Genomic DNA, 15,614 nt, shown 5'->3' with positions numbered 1-15,614 from the left:
CAAGTTAGCAAAGCTGTAGATTTGGGAGTACTCTCAGAAAAGAAGCCGAAAAATTCCCAATACTACTCACTGCAATTTGACTTTCAAGGATAAACAAAAATACAAACCAGTTGCTGTTGAGTAGATTCCAACTCATGACGACCCCATGTGTTTCAGAGTAGGACTTTGCTCCATGGGTTTTGCACTGGCTGTAACCTTTCAGAAGTAGATCGCCAGGCCTGTCTTCCAGATTTCTGCTTTTTTGCCTGCTTTTGATTTTCTATGTGAGTATTAGTCCCACCATGTTACTCTACTATTATTAAATGCATTAATTATTTTTGAAATAATAAAAAGATACATAAATAAAGTGAGACACATTCAATTTAAAAGAAAAAAAAATTATTGAGCACCTACCATGAGTCAAACACTGATGTAGGCGAAGAAGACAGTACCCCTGATCTCAAGAGCTTAAATCTTGTGTGGGAAAACATATAAACACATAAATAAATAAATAATATCAGATAGTGATAAGTGACATAAAGACTAAAAAAAATGTGACAAAGAATGACTGAAGTGGAACAGTGTACTTTAAATTGGATGGTCAAGGTCATTTTTTAGGAAATAATATTTAGGCTTAGATCTGAATGAGGAGGAGTCAGCCACAAGAATACTTTGACAAGCTATTCCAGTTATCAGAATGGGCAAAGACCCTAATACCAGAAGGAGTTCAGGAAGTAAGAAGAAAATAAAACAAAGATAGGAACAAAATATGGAAGCCATCTGGTTGATATGAGAGTAATGAATATTGGCTACAAGTGGGTCAAAAATTTAGCTCTAAGCTTCCTGATAGTCAAAGTAGTAAGAAGAAACCTAGTCAAGGCTAAAGTTCACCCTACAAAACAATCCTGAATACAGATTTGCACAAAAAGCATACATTGCATACACTATTATAATATTTAAAAATTAGAAGCAAATTGAATGTCCAACAATAAAGGAATGGTTAAGCAAGCTATGATGCGCATTCACTCAGTAAGTTACCGTGAAGCCATTAAAATCTAGAATTATGATAACTTATCAATGTATTTATGCTACAATACTATGTGAAAAAAGCAGAATGCAAAATAATACATTATGATTACTATTGCATAACTCTGAAAAGCCAACACAAACTCTTACCTCCAATATCCAACAAAATAAACTGGAAAAACACACACATCAAATTTCTAAATTGGATGTGTCTGAGTTTGAACTTTTAATTATGCATATAATACATATTATGCCATTTTTTTGTCTGTTTAACCTAAATTATTCATCAACTGCTTATATGTAAATGGATTATTCTTTTTAAAAATGTGTTTTTCATCCTAAAATGAATATCTACTCTTTAAAAAAATCTGAAAAATACAGTAAAAAGGAAAAAGAATGTATAATTCCAACTAAGTGCATCAGATAGTTATAATTACATAAACAAATGTACCTATATGGATGAAAATGTCTTCTGCTCCATTCCACTCCAATCAGCTCCCATAATGTTACTAGATAATTCTTTTATGAAACATACATCTAACTGTAGCGGTTCCCTATTTGCACCCTTCAATGGCTCCCCAGCATCTAAAGGACAACATTCAGACTCTTCAACATAGATTTCCACATTAGGTTCCTTCCTACCTCTCTGATGTCATTTACCATGTATCCACTCCAGCCCATCCTATATTCTGTAGCCACACAGAACTACTTAAATTTGCAATGTTTTATGCTACTCTGCCTTTGCCTGGAATGTCTTTCTTCACTTATTTTGTCCAGTTACATTGCTACTCTTCCACTCAAATGCACTTCTATTATGAGACCTTCCCTGATTATTATGGACAGAGATAAGCACTCCTCCTTTTGTACCTCTACCATTCACTGTAAAATCCCTATTATAGCAAATTAACATGGAGTAAGAATTTTTGTTTCTACGTCTATATTTCAAATATATACAATGATTTCTTTTGAGGGCTATCTCCATGTTTTATTTTATATCTGAAAACCCAGAATCACTCTTGGCACATCGAAAGCAGCACTAAAATGCTTGCTAAGTAAATGGGAAACAAGCAAACATACCTCTACCGGTCTCACCCAAGCCAAAGAACAAGGGATGGCCTGCGCTGGAAGCTTTGTGTAGCAGCATCTGAAACAGATAATCAAATAGACAAACATTAAATCATATTTTTAAAATTGCATTTTACAGAATATCTAATTCATTTCTTTATTTCAGTTATTCCACTTTCTTAATAAAAGATGGAAATTTAGTCTCATGGTCCACTCAAATTCAATCACATGAAAGAAGACACAAGAGACTATAATCCATCTATAAAACTAAATGACTATTTGCCAAGTCTGCACTAAGAAGCAAGACGGATGGACAAGAGGGAAGAATGGAGGGAGGGAAGGCAAGAGAAAAGAGAGATCCCAATGCCATAAAGCTTAAGCATTATGATTCAAAATTTAAATTGTCCATTGCGCCTATTAAAAATTTTAACTCACTTGAGAAACCTCAGGGAGGACTTCTGGACAGTTCCTATATTTCCAAAGTCTGGATAGAATACTTCAACTTCCTGTCTCCCAAGGACTCGATGGATAATGACCCGATACCACCACTTATCCTCAGAAATCCTTACACAACAGAGATGTCCCGGTTGGATGAAGTATTCTGGCATGACATATCGATCAGAAACCAGCTGATTAGAATAACAGCGCCTGTGGAATTCCATAAAATCCATAGAAGAAGCAAAAATTAAAGATCATTTTTACTGATGTCTCAAGAAGAAGAAAATCTTGGCAAACAACAAAGAAAAAGATCCCGACTTCTCCTGGTTTGTTAGTGCTTATTAATTCTGATTAATTTTCTTTTTTCTCATGCAAATCTCTTCATCAACAAACTTCTTCAAAGAGAAATTTATATACTCATTTTCTTATCTAACATTCTCTGTGGAACACACTGTAACCTAACTATATTCCCTAGCACTCCCTGAAATGAACTTTTGTAAGACATCAATGGCCTGTTAATTCCCAAATCCAATAGCCTTTCTTCTCAGCTTTCAATATACTTGATCTCTCTGCAGCATTACCCTGATTCTGTCCTCTTTTAAACTCTATCCTACCTTAGTTTCCAAGACACAATTCTCTCCTACTTCTTCCTCCTCAGTAATTATTCCTTTACTGGCCCTGTAATTCCCTTCGAAGTGTGTGTTCTCTAGGGTCTTACCTTTAGGAAGTCTAATATAAGAGCTCAGCCTTTGGAACCAGTAACCGTGGGTTCAAATCTTGACTCCATCGTTTACTAGCTGTATGACTTTAGGAAGGATATGTTATCTTTCTGTGCCCCAGTTTCTTTGTCAGTAAAATGGAGATAATAAAATCTACCTTATATGGCTGCTGTAAAGGCTAAATTAGTTAAAATATAGGAAAGTTTAGGACCGTGTCAAAACATAGTAAACACTCAAATATTAGCTATTTATTCCTATGCTTGCTGTATAATCTTGTCTCATCCATTTTTATCACTTATGCTACTACAGACAAATTGATGACTCCCAACCTTTATCTCTAGACCCCGCATCCCTTCTGAGCTTCCAAACTTTATTTCCAACTGTATGAAAGAGATGCTAGCTGTCCTCCAGTATCCATTCTCTTTTTTTTTCCCCTAGTAATAGAGTCCTCAAATTTCAACTGGGCATATGGCCACCCAGATTCCCTAGTCTCCCTTGCATCTAAGTGTGGCTATGTAAATACTAAGTTCTGGCCAATGGGATGTGAGAAAAAGCAAAGTATGCAACTTCCCAGGTTGGGTCTTTCAAAGAAAAGAGCATGCCCTCCTCCCATCCTTCTTTTTCCCCTTCCCGCTGGCTAGAATGTGGATGTGGTGGTAAGCCATCCTTTACCATATGAATAGGGCAACACATTATTTGGAGCAGCAAAATGGAAAACTCTTTGATCCCTAAGACCATGGAGCTACCATATCAGCAGTGGACTGCTTATACTTCAACTATTATGAGAAGAAAAAATAAACTTTTATCTTCTTTATGCTCCTATAGTTAAATTAGGTCTTTGTAACAGTAGCTAAACCTAATCCTAACCAACACTGACTACTTAACATTGCCAACTGACTATCTCATGGTCATCTTGTCTTAGAGGTGCTATATGTCTGCATAACTCAACCATGTATTTCAAATAACCAATACATGATGTTATAAAACCATACATGAGTAAAAGATCCATTAGGGGCTGGCATTGTTTGCGTCCATGCTTGGAAAAGCCCTATGCTTGGTTTAGTGCTCTCTTATTGCTGTCTTAAAATTCTTAATAATTTTTAAACAAAGAGTCCCACATTTTCATTTTCCAATTATGTAGCCACTACTGGATCCATTCAAAGTACAAAAGTAGACCAATGGATTTTAACATAATAATGTATGAAAAGTTCGAATTCCACATTGCAACTAATCTTTAAGGAACAACCACTTGTCAAGTTTTGGTATACTATCAAAGAAGAAAATTCACAAATTTCTATAAATGCTACTAAAATATTCCCTTTTCCAACTACATAGCTGCGTGAGGCTAGACTTTTTCATATACTTCAAAACAACGTATCTCAACAGATGAAACACAGAAGCAGATATTAAAATCCAGCTGTCTTCTATTAAGCCAGACATTAAAGAGATTTGCAAAAATGTTAAACAATGTAATTTTTAAGGCATTAAATTTTCTAAATATTTTTGGGAAAAAGTTATTTTTCCTAAAAATATGTTATTTATACAAATACACAATGGATTTATTGTTATCCTTAAATAATAATTGGGTCCTCAATTTTTAAGAGTCCTGAGACCAAAATGTCTGAGAATTGCTGGTTTAGAGTGAGATACATGAAAAATACACTGAAGAAAACAGACTCCTACCGCATTTCAATCATCATGTCTTCGAGTAACTCTGATGAATCCCTGCTATAGATTCGGATGTAGAATTGACTAGGAGAGATGATATACTCCACAAAGACCCCCACAAGGGTACTGGTATCTAATGGTGGGAGTCTGCATAATTTCTTGTCTCGTACAGCATCTGGTGGGATATCGTGATTTGCCATTGCCAGGTTGAGCTGTGATTTATTTATTCCTACTTGCTACAAGTTAAAAAAAAAAAAAAATCAAAGAAACCACTATAAATCTTTTCTCAAAGTATATTCCATTAATCACCATTATCGGAATCACCTGGGAAAGTGTTAACAATGCAGATTCTTGAGCTCTAGCCCAGACTTACTGAATCAGAATACCTGGGAGTGGGGCCCATAACTATGCATTTGGAAAACTCCCCAGGTGAGTCTTACCTATGTTAAAATATGAAAACTACTGACTTATGATCTGAAGCAAAGAGTTAAAAAGTGTGTTACACAACTGCCCTATACAAAATTTAAAACATGGTACTTCAAATACCGAGGTTGAACTAAGATGGATTCCTACCAAACCCTACCAACAATTAAAGGTATCTTTAAGGAATGGATTAAATTTCAGACTATACTTCAAATGAAAAATAGGGTTTCTTAAACACTATCACTCTAAAATATATTATCTTCCTCTTTGCCATTTTATTGTCCTCCAGAAAATATAGCAGGATCTCCAAACAAAAATTTTTCCCTCCATTAAAGAAGCCAGGTACAGAAGGTGGAAGGAAATAAGAGTAAGCAATTAATTACTTAATGACACAAAATAAGTGATGGGAAATGAGAACGCAGAGGGAAAAGTGTGTGGAGATGTAATGAAGGAGAAAAAAATAAAAGCATCTGATAATTGAGGATAGGTGCAAAAGCCATTTACAAGAGTTGAGCCATACGGCCAAAACAGAACTCCTCAAGTCTTCCCTCTAAAGTCCTCGAGGTTTTTCAAACCTACACTTTGAAACACGATACAGAATCAGCAATGTTATCATGAGAGAACTGTCAAATCTTCTAACCCATCTGAAAACTTGAAGATGAGACTTGAGGGAAAGCTACTTATATAAAAGATGGAAAACTAGAAGAAATGCTGCATAAGCGGTCTTCAGACCAAAGATCTGGTCTCTTCCAAGAAATGGTATATCTAGAAATAAGATTTTTCCTAAAAAGAATTTTGGTTTGAAGACACATTTATCATGTTACTTTCCATGATGCCGAATCTCCAGCGCAGTCTGTAAACATCACTCACCAGCTGTAAAGGCTTTACCACAAGATTAGGTTTCTTGTAAATCTTCTGTTCTGGCTCTTTAAAGTTTTTCAAAGGACTATTCCATGTAGTCTCCTTGAAAGCAGCAGTAGACAGTGAATTTCTAGGGGGACTGGTTTTGGCTTCTGTTTTCTTATCTGATTGAACTAAACACAAATTCCAGACTGATGAAACAGCTCCATCTGAAATGGCCAATAGAGTAGCCTATGCATACTTGTTAAAATAATTTTTACAACTAAGCATCTTTTATGTCCCAGACACTGGGGAGACAATGATAAATAAGAGATATGAACCTGTACTCACAGATCTTTGAGTGTGGAGAGATATAATGGAAGCTCTAGATGGGAACAAATCTTAATTGTGTAGTGGGGGTGGCGTTATGGTCTGGTAAGGCTTCTTAAACTTTGTGCAAGGCTTTATTTTTCAACATGCTGATTTTAATTTATTCCTTGTTCAACTTAAGCAGTGAACATTCGGTGCTACAGAATATCTCTTCTCTTAATGTACAATATATGTGACTACTTAATATTCCAAAATATGATGCTTTAATTCTTAGGGAATTTCCAAATCAATCACATATCGTGTTCAAATTTATATATGTATCTATTGGCACATTAAAAAGACCCTAGATAGACCTAAAACCATAGTGGCTCCTCAAGAAATAAACTAATAAGTGTACAAAGACATAGGTACAAGAATATTTATCACTATATTTTTTATAATGGTGAAAAGTAGACACAATCTAAATATCCACCAATAGGAGCCTGGTTAAATGAATTATAATATAGTCACATAAAAGAATTCTATGTAGTTAAAAAGGATGAAATAAACCTATAGATAGTGACATGTAAAAACATCCATAATATATGAAGAATAAAAATCAATTACTTACACAATATTTATATAATACTGTTTTGTGTTAGAAAAATTATACAAGTGATTAATAATTATATTATATAGAAAAGTTCCAAAAAAACACACTCTAAAAACTATTAACACCAGTTACCTCTGTATTATTAGAATTTTTTTTAACAAGTATATACTGTTTTTTTATACTCCTTTTCTAATTTAAAAAAATTCCAGATATGTTTCTATATAAATTGAAAAAAGTCTGGAAGGCTACAAATCAGAATTCTAACAGCATTATTTCTGGGGAGGTAAAATAATGGGAAATGCTCACTTTCTACTTTATACTCATCTATGCTGTCTGAATATTTTTAGAAGGAACATGAGTTACTTTAATAATCAGAAAAATCCACAAAAACATTTACCTTTTGAAAAAATAGCTATCAGGATTGCTTATAGAGGCTTAGAAAAATACAAGTGCCATATTATACTATAGTTTTGGAGGAACTGGATAAAGTTCTCTGTATTATTTCTTTCAACTGCATGAGAATCTACAATTATCTCATAAAAATTTCAAAAGAAAAAATAAGCCAAAAAACAAAAACTAAGTGCCCTAAATACAATGGATATCCTGGAGTGGACCCAGAAATAGAAAAAGGACATTAGTGGGAAAACTGATGAAATCTGAATAAAGTCTAGTGCTTAGTTAATAGCAATGCATCAACGTTAATTTCTTAGTTTTAACAAATGTATCAAGGTAATGTAAGATGTTAACATTACGGAAACTGGGTAAAGAGTATGTGGGAATTCTGCAGTACCTTTGCAACTTGTCTGTAAACCTAAAATTACCCCCAAATACAAAGTTTATTAAAAAAAAAAAAGTGCTGGGTCCCAACACACACGTATTTATTCTGAATTTCCATGTATTTCTTAAAAATCTTCTGATGCACAGCCAGGATTAAGAACCATTAAACTATTTAGTGCTTTCCTATCAGACCACCATTTCAGAAAGCTGATTTCCTTCAGAATTATCTAAAAATCTGGATAATGAAGAAAGTAAGTTAAAAAAATTCAGATGGTCTTTATTAATAATACAAGTTAACCTTATTACAACCAATATCACAAGAAGGTCATTATATACAAAACATTTTCACACCTAATGTATGATCTGTTTGGTTAATGTGGTTATAATAAAGAATCCTATGTAACTAATGCTTTCCTTTTCCCTGTCCTTACAAGGGCACATTAAAAATCGGGTTTGCATCATACTGTGGTGCAACTCACCAGGTGGTAGAGACTTCATATCAGCATCAAACACTAGTAAGTCTTGTTCTCCTTCCCTGAACTCAACACAGAGAATGTCACTAAGAGCTCCAACAAGTTCTGTCACGTTTAAGAAGCCCAATTTTTTTGGTGAAAGTTGCTCTTTAAAAATTTCCTGTCACAAAAATAGAAATAACTTTTTTAAAGTTAGGTAACAGAAATATTACACAGGTGTCCTCAGACAATGCTTTAATTTGGACTTAGCCAAACTAAATTTTTGTCAGTGAACCCAAGTATTACAGTAAAGGCTTTCTTCCATACAAGTACAATACAAACTAAGAGACCTACAAGGATCCCTGGTGGCATAGTGGTTAAATGCCTGGCTGATAACGGAAAAGTTGGCGGTTCGAACCCACCAACTACTCTGTGGGAGAAAGATGTGGCAGTCTGCTTCTATAAACATTACAGCCTTGGAAACCCTAGGGGGCAGTTCTGCTCTGTCCTGTAGGGTCACTGTGAGTCAGACCGACTTGCCGGCAATGGGTAAGAAACCTATAATTCCTCATCATGAAAGTGCCTGGCCAACTTCACTTGAAGTTACTTTTAGAGCATGTGGTACATTGAAATGAAAATTAGGGAATCTTTTTTACCTCTCGTTTTTAACAATGTATGGCTATAAAGCAAAAGACCAGGAAAAAAAGGGGAACCTACAAAATATGAAAATCATAATAAAACTATTGATCTCTCTCTACTTTCAGGGAGTGAGAATATCCACTACCAATTCTAACATGCAAAAAGGTATTACTGTTTAAAAATTTCCTTAAAATTTTTTTTTTTTTAATTTCACCCTAGAAGTTGGGATAAATATGCAGGTTTCTATCAGTATATTCCCTACAGAATACTGTTTAATTTTCTTGCTTGGGAAAAGAAAAGCCATAGCAAATATAGATAGGACAGAATATATATAGGAGAGATGCTACGTATGTTTTGGTTTAAATTGTACAGTGGATTGATAAGTCTGCCCTTGTTAATTATTAAGACCTAATCACTAAAATGTAAACTTTTATCTCCTTACTCAAGATAAAGCAGTTGAGCTAACTATAATTATGGTTCCCTTCCTCTGACTAGGTTTTCTTAGGAAAAAGATGGACAGAGTATACAGAGTTACTGTACCAAAAACAATTGGTTGACAATCAAACATTTCAAGAGGGAGCATATGATCAATAACTGCTGGTAGTGAAGGAAGAAGTTCAAGCTGCCCTGAAGGCACTGGTGAAAAACAAGGCTCTAGACACTGATAGAGTATCAGTTGAGATGCTTTCACAAAGGTATGCAGTGCTGGAAGTGCTTACTCATCTATGTCAAGAAATCTGGAAGAGAGTTACCTGGTGTCTTAGTATGTAGTCCTGCTATAACAGAAATACCAGAAGTGGATGGCTTTAACGAAGAGAAATTTATTCTCTCACTGTCTAGTAGGCTAGAAGTCCAAATTCAGGTCATCAGCTCCAGGGGAAGGCTTTCTCTCTCTGTTGGCTCTGGAGGAAGGTCTTTGTCATCAATCTTCCCTTGTTCTGGGAGCATCTCAGGACAGGAACCTCAGGTCCAAAGGACATGCTCTGCTCCCAGCACTGCTTTCTCGGTGGTATGAGGTCCCCATGTCTCTCTGTTTGCTTCTCTCTTTTATATCTCAAAAGAGATTGGCTTAAGACACTATCTAAGCTTACAGATCTCATCAGTAACACGGCCACTAATCCATCTCATTACATCATAGTGATAGGATTTACATAGGGAAATCACATCAGATGACATAATGGTAGACAATCATACAATACTGGGAATCATGACCTAGCCAAGCTGACAGATATTTTGGGGGGACACAATTCAATCCATGACACCTGGACAACTGACTATTTATGCCCATTCCAAAGAAAGGCAATCACAAGGAATGTGGAAATGACTGAACACCATTAATATCACATGCTAGTAAAATTTTGCTGAAGATAATTCAAACACAACTGTAGCCATACATTGACAGAGAATTGCCAGATGTTCAAGTTCAGAAGACAGTGTGGAACAAGGGATATCATTATTGATGTTAGATGAATGTTGGCCGAAAGCAGAGAATACCAGAAAGATGTTCAGCTGTGTTTTATTGACTACACAAAGACATTCAACTGTATAGCTTATAACAAATTACAGATATCATTACAAAGAATGGGAATTACAGAACCCTTCATTGTGCTCATGCAGAACATATACATGTATGAAGTAGTCATTCCAAAAGAACAGGGGGATACTGCGTAGTTCAAAATTGGAAAAGGTGTGCAGCAGGGTTGTATCCTTTAATCTTCCTTATTAAATCTGTATCGTGAACAAATAATCATAGAAGCTAAACTATGAAGAAGAATGTGGCATCAGGATTGGAGGAAGACTCATTAACAACCTGTGATATGCAAATGACACAACCTTGCATGTGGAAAATGAAGAGGACTTGAAGCACTTACTGATGAAGGCCAAAGACTAGAGTCTTCAGTATGAATTATGCCTGAATGTGAAGAAAATGAACATCCTCACAACTGGACCAATAAACAATATCATGATAAATGGAGAAAAAATTGAAGATGTCAAAGATTTGATTCTACTTGGATCAACAAACAATGTCCATGACAGTAACAATCAAGGAATCAAATGACATATTTCATTGGGCAAATCTGTTGCAAAAAGACCTCTTTAAAGTTTTAAATACCAAAGATGTTACTTTTTTGTGATTTGCTTGTTTATTCAAATTATGTACAGATATGTGCATATACTATTCAAACAAAGATATGGGTAAAATTCACTTTTTTATTAAACATCTAATGTCAACTCCTTGGTTTGTTTTGGTTTTTTGAAGAAACTATTGGAACAAATTTCTAAGTCCGTAGCCTTATCAAAAAACTCTTGGTCTCCTTTAACTTTACCAAATTCCTTCAAAGCTTTCATATAGCTGAACACTTATCTTCGACTTAAAGGCTCAGGCTCATCTAATGGTAGATCTTCATCATCTTCATCATCATCATCTTTAGACTGCAAGTATACAATTTCCTGTAGGTTTATATCATCCATTTCTGTGGCAATTTCTTTGTCAATATGAATGTTAAGATGTGGCACTGATCCGACTTTGCGAAACACGACTATAAATGTCATTTATGCTTCCTGAATCAGCATGATATTATCGGGCTCAATAACTGTTCGTTTCGTATACTACCGCCACTGCTTAAGTTTGATGACTAAAGTGTGTCTAACCCAAGCCATGGTCCTTTTGATTGCCTCACATGCATGTGAAAGCTGGACAATGAAAAAGAGAGACAGAAGAACTGATGCATTCAAACTGTGGTGTTGGCAAAGAATATTGTGAACTGCCAAAGGAACAAACAAACCAGTCTTAGAAAAAATATAACCAGAATGCTCCTTAAAAGTGAGGATGGCAAAACTTTGGCTCACTTACTTTGGACACATCACCAGGAAAGACCAATTGCTAGAAAAGGGCATCCTGTTTGGTAAAGTAGTAGAGGGTCAGTGAAAACAAGGGAAGCTGTAAATGAGATGGACTGACGCAACTGCCAAAACAGTGGACTCAAGCATACCAACTACTGTGAGGATGGCATAGGACCGGGCAATGTTTCGTTCTGTTATACATGAGGTCACCATAAATCAGAGCTGACTGGATGGCAGCTAACAACAACAAAGACTTGCTTCTGACTTAATTTGCTTGGGGAAGACTGACAGGAAGAGAAGTCTAACATACAAAAAGGATGACCTGCTGATAGTGGGTGGTACTGCTGCAGGGCACACCTTCTTGTTCGCCCGAGGCTCTGAGACCCAACTCAACTCCTTATGACTTCTCCCATGGAACACTTGTAAAAATGAGGACTCAACGTCAGTCAAGTTATGATCCAAAAGGGATATTAATATTGTTTCTATAGTCAATCATAAGTATCCCAAGGGAGAAAGACTTGGTAGAGGACAGGGCAGGGGAGGTAGTGAATTGGAGTTGGTATTTCTACTTACTACTTTGTACATTACATATCAAAGCTTCTCTTCCTTTTATGTTCATTAGTCTCTTTAATGATTTCTTTACCTTCTCTGTAAATGCCTGGTACTATGAAAATGCAATTCAATTGAACATAAGGCTAATTGGGTAGAATTTTTTTAAAATATAAATTACTAATTTTTTAATAGTTAAGTGGTATTCAAAAGGTTCAAAAAGTTATACAGCAAAAACAAAATCTCTAGTCCACATCCACCTCTTAGCTACCCAGAGATAAGCTCCCTGGAAGTAATCATTATTGCAATTTCTTATTGCAACTTCCTAGAATTTGTCAAAACCTGAACATGCATCATGAACACGATAAATTATATCTACTGTACATATCTTGCTTTTTTTCAGTTAATAAAGAAATAATTCCCTATCAGGACATGAAACAGTTGAGTTTTGCTCTGTGATCCTATCTGAGAATCAATTTCATTTACCAGATTTGTTTAGTCCATTTATTGGTATGTCGAGTATGTTTTGTCCTGATTCCTTGTTATGCTTTCTGCTTTACTGACTCCAAGCATGAGCAATGAAGAAATTGGTATATTTCTAACTCCATCCTTCCTTACTTCACTTTCATCCCCAACACAATTATAGTTATATATTCTTCCTTAGAGTTTAGATTTATACCTTGATATATATATAAATATATATATTTATATATATAGCTCGGCTGCTAACCAAAACGGTAACAGTTTGAATCCACCAGCTGTTCCTTGGAAACCCAATGGGACAGTTCTACTCTGTCCTGTAGGGTCACTATGAGTCAGAATGGACTCAATGGCAATGGGTTTGACTTTCTGATATCTATATATCTATACATGTGTATAGATATATAGATTACTTGATTTATCGGTTTTAAATAACTTTTAACTCGCCCATCCTCAGGAAATCAGTAGATTTTTACTCTCTTTCTCTCCTTTTTCTCCTGACTTCTATTATTTAAACCACTTCTACATTGGCAGAATTTGTACATTTACATTTGGTGCTAAGAATATATTCCCTGCATTTATTTTAGTCTTTTTCTAATTTAATGCTTAATATCTACTCTTGTCACAAGTTTCTCCATCCACTTCTTGTTGGCTGCACGTGTTTCTGTAAGATTGGCTCGGGTGAGATTGACACATTTGCTTTGCTCCTGATTTTAGGGGGAATTTCAGTGCTTTACCATTAAGTATGATGTCAGGTGTAGGTTTTCCATAGGTGTCCTTTAAATTGAGGAAATTCTCTTCTAATCTAATATCTGAGGAGCCCTGGTGGCACAGTGGTTAAGAGCTCGGCTTTTGATTATGAATGGGTATTGAATTTTGTAAATTCTTTTTTTACATCTGCTAAAATGATCACATGCTTTTTCTTCCTTATTCTGTTAACATGGTGAAATTACACTAACTCCTTTTCAAATGTTACACCAAACTTGCATTCCTAGAATAAACCACTCTTGCTTAAAAAAAAAAAAAAACCCATTGCCGTGGAGTCAATTCCAACTCATAGCGATGCCACAGGAAGAGTAGGACTGCCCCATAGTGTTTCCAAGTCTGTAAATCTTTACGGGTATAGGCTGCCACATCTTTCTCCCACGGAGTGGCAGGTGGGTTTGAACAAACAACCTTTCAGTTAGCAATTGAGCACTTTAACTACTGCACCACGAGGGCTCCTTCCCCTCTTGCTTGGGTGTTACTAAATTCAACTTACTAATACTTAGTAATAGTTTTCTGTGTCTACGTTATGAGAAATAAAATCTGTTTTTTGTAATATTTATGTCAAGTTTTGGTATCAGGATACTGTACCCACAGAATGAGTTGGAAATTATTCTCTCCTCTTCTATTTTCTGAAAGAATTAGTGTGTGGTTGTATTATTTCTCCCTTAAATGTTTGATAGAATTCACCAGGGAAATCATCTGGGCAGGAGGTTCTTCCCCCTTCTTTGTGAACAGTTTTTTTAATATAACAAAATCCGTTTCTTTGATACCTATGAGGACATTCAGATTTTCTACTTCAGCTTGCCTCAGTTTGGTAATTTGTGTCTCTTAAGAAATTTGTCCATTTCATCTAATTTGTCAAATAACAGGCATAAAGTTGTTCATGATATTTCTTTATTGTCCTTTTAGTATTTGCAGGATCTATAATATAACCTCTCTCTTTCCTGATATTGGTAATTTGATTCCTCTCCTTTTTTTGATTTGACTAGCTAGTAATTTATGAATTTTTTTTGATCTTTCAAAGGATCAACATCTGGCTTTGTTCATTTTTCTCTTGATTATTGTCTATTTTATTGATTTCTATTCTTATTTTCATCATTTCCTTGCTTCTGCTTATTCTGCATTTACTTTGCTCCCTCTTCCTAGCTTCTTCAGGTGGAACCTTAGGTCAATTACGATTTTATACCTTTCTTCTTTTCCAATATAAGCATTTAAAGCTATAAATACCCCAAATGGACACTGCTTTAGCTGCAGTGCTAACATCTCACACCTTTTTGATATGCTGTATTTGCACTATTATTCAGTTAGAAATATTTTCTAATCCTTGTGATTTCTTCTCTGACCAAAAGTTATTTAGAAGAGTATTGTTTAATTCCCAAATATCTGGAGGGTTAATTTTCAGGTATCTCATTGCTACTGATTTGTAATTTAATTCCATCTTAATCAGAGAACATATTGAGTAAGATTTTAATTTTTTGAAATTTATTGAGACTTATTTTATGGCCAAATACATGGTCTATCTTGATGAATGTTCCTTGTGTATTTGAGTAGAATGTGTACTCTGCAGTTGTTGGGTCTAGTGTTCCATAAATGTCAAACAGATTAAGATGGTAGATAGCGTTGTTTAGGTTTTCTATCTCCTTATTCATTTTTTTGACTAGTTATTCTATCAGTTGCTGAAAAGGGGGTGTTAAATTATCTAATTCCATATTTAATTCTATTTTTAGATAATTTATTTTAAAACTTTGTTCTTAGGTAAGTATACATTTATGACTGTTACGTCTTCCTGAAGAAATAGACTTTAAGAAATACCCCTTTCGAACATCTAGCTCAATTGGCATGACACAGCTTATAAAGACAATGCTCTACATTCTACCTTGGTGAGTAGTGTCTGGAGTCTTAAAAGCCTGTGAGCGGCCATCTAAGATACTCCACTGGTCTCATCCCTTTGGCAGCAAGGGAGAATGAAGAGAACAGGATACAAGGAAAAGATTAGTCTGAAGGACTAATTGTCCATAGCTACCA

At 35.2% G+C, this 15,614-nt stretch overlaps 1 protein-coding gene across 1 annotated transcript in view; it reads right to left on the bottom strand.

Moving 5' to 3' along the window:
- TDRD5 (tudor domain containing 5) overlaps nucleotides 1–15,614 on the bottom strand; it is a 97,818-nt gene that overhangs the window by 41,232 nt on the left and 40,972 nt on the right. The window contains exons 7-11 of the mRNA XM_004372871.2: nucleotides 8,337–8,490; nucleotides 6,189–6,352; nucleotides 4,911–5,131; nucleotides 2,506–2,718; nucleotides 2,083–2,149 (exon numbers count right to left, since the gene is read on the bottom strand). Coding sequence (XP_004372928.1) covers nucleotides 2,083–2,149; nucleotides 2,506–2,718; nucleotides 4,911–5,131; nucleotides 6,189–6,352; nucleotides 8,337–8,490 — 819 coding nt within the window. The remainder of the gene's footprint in view (nucleotides 1–2,082; nucleotides 2,150–2,505; nucleotides 2,719–4,910; nucleotides 5,132–6,188; nucleotides 6,353–8,336; nucleotides 8,491–15,614) is intronic.

Source organism: Trichechus manatus, unplaced genomic scaffold, assembly GCF_000243295.1.
Source record: "Trichechus manatus latirostris isolate Lorelei unplaced genomic scaffold, TriManLat1.0 scaffold00021, whole genome shotgun sequence".
In the NCBI taxonomy this organism is placed as follows: domain Eukaryota; kingdom Metazoa; phylum Chordata; class Mammalia; order Sirenia; family Trichechidae; genus Trichechus; species Trichechus manatus.
This window is presented reverse-complemented; position numbering and strand designations above follow the sequence as displayed.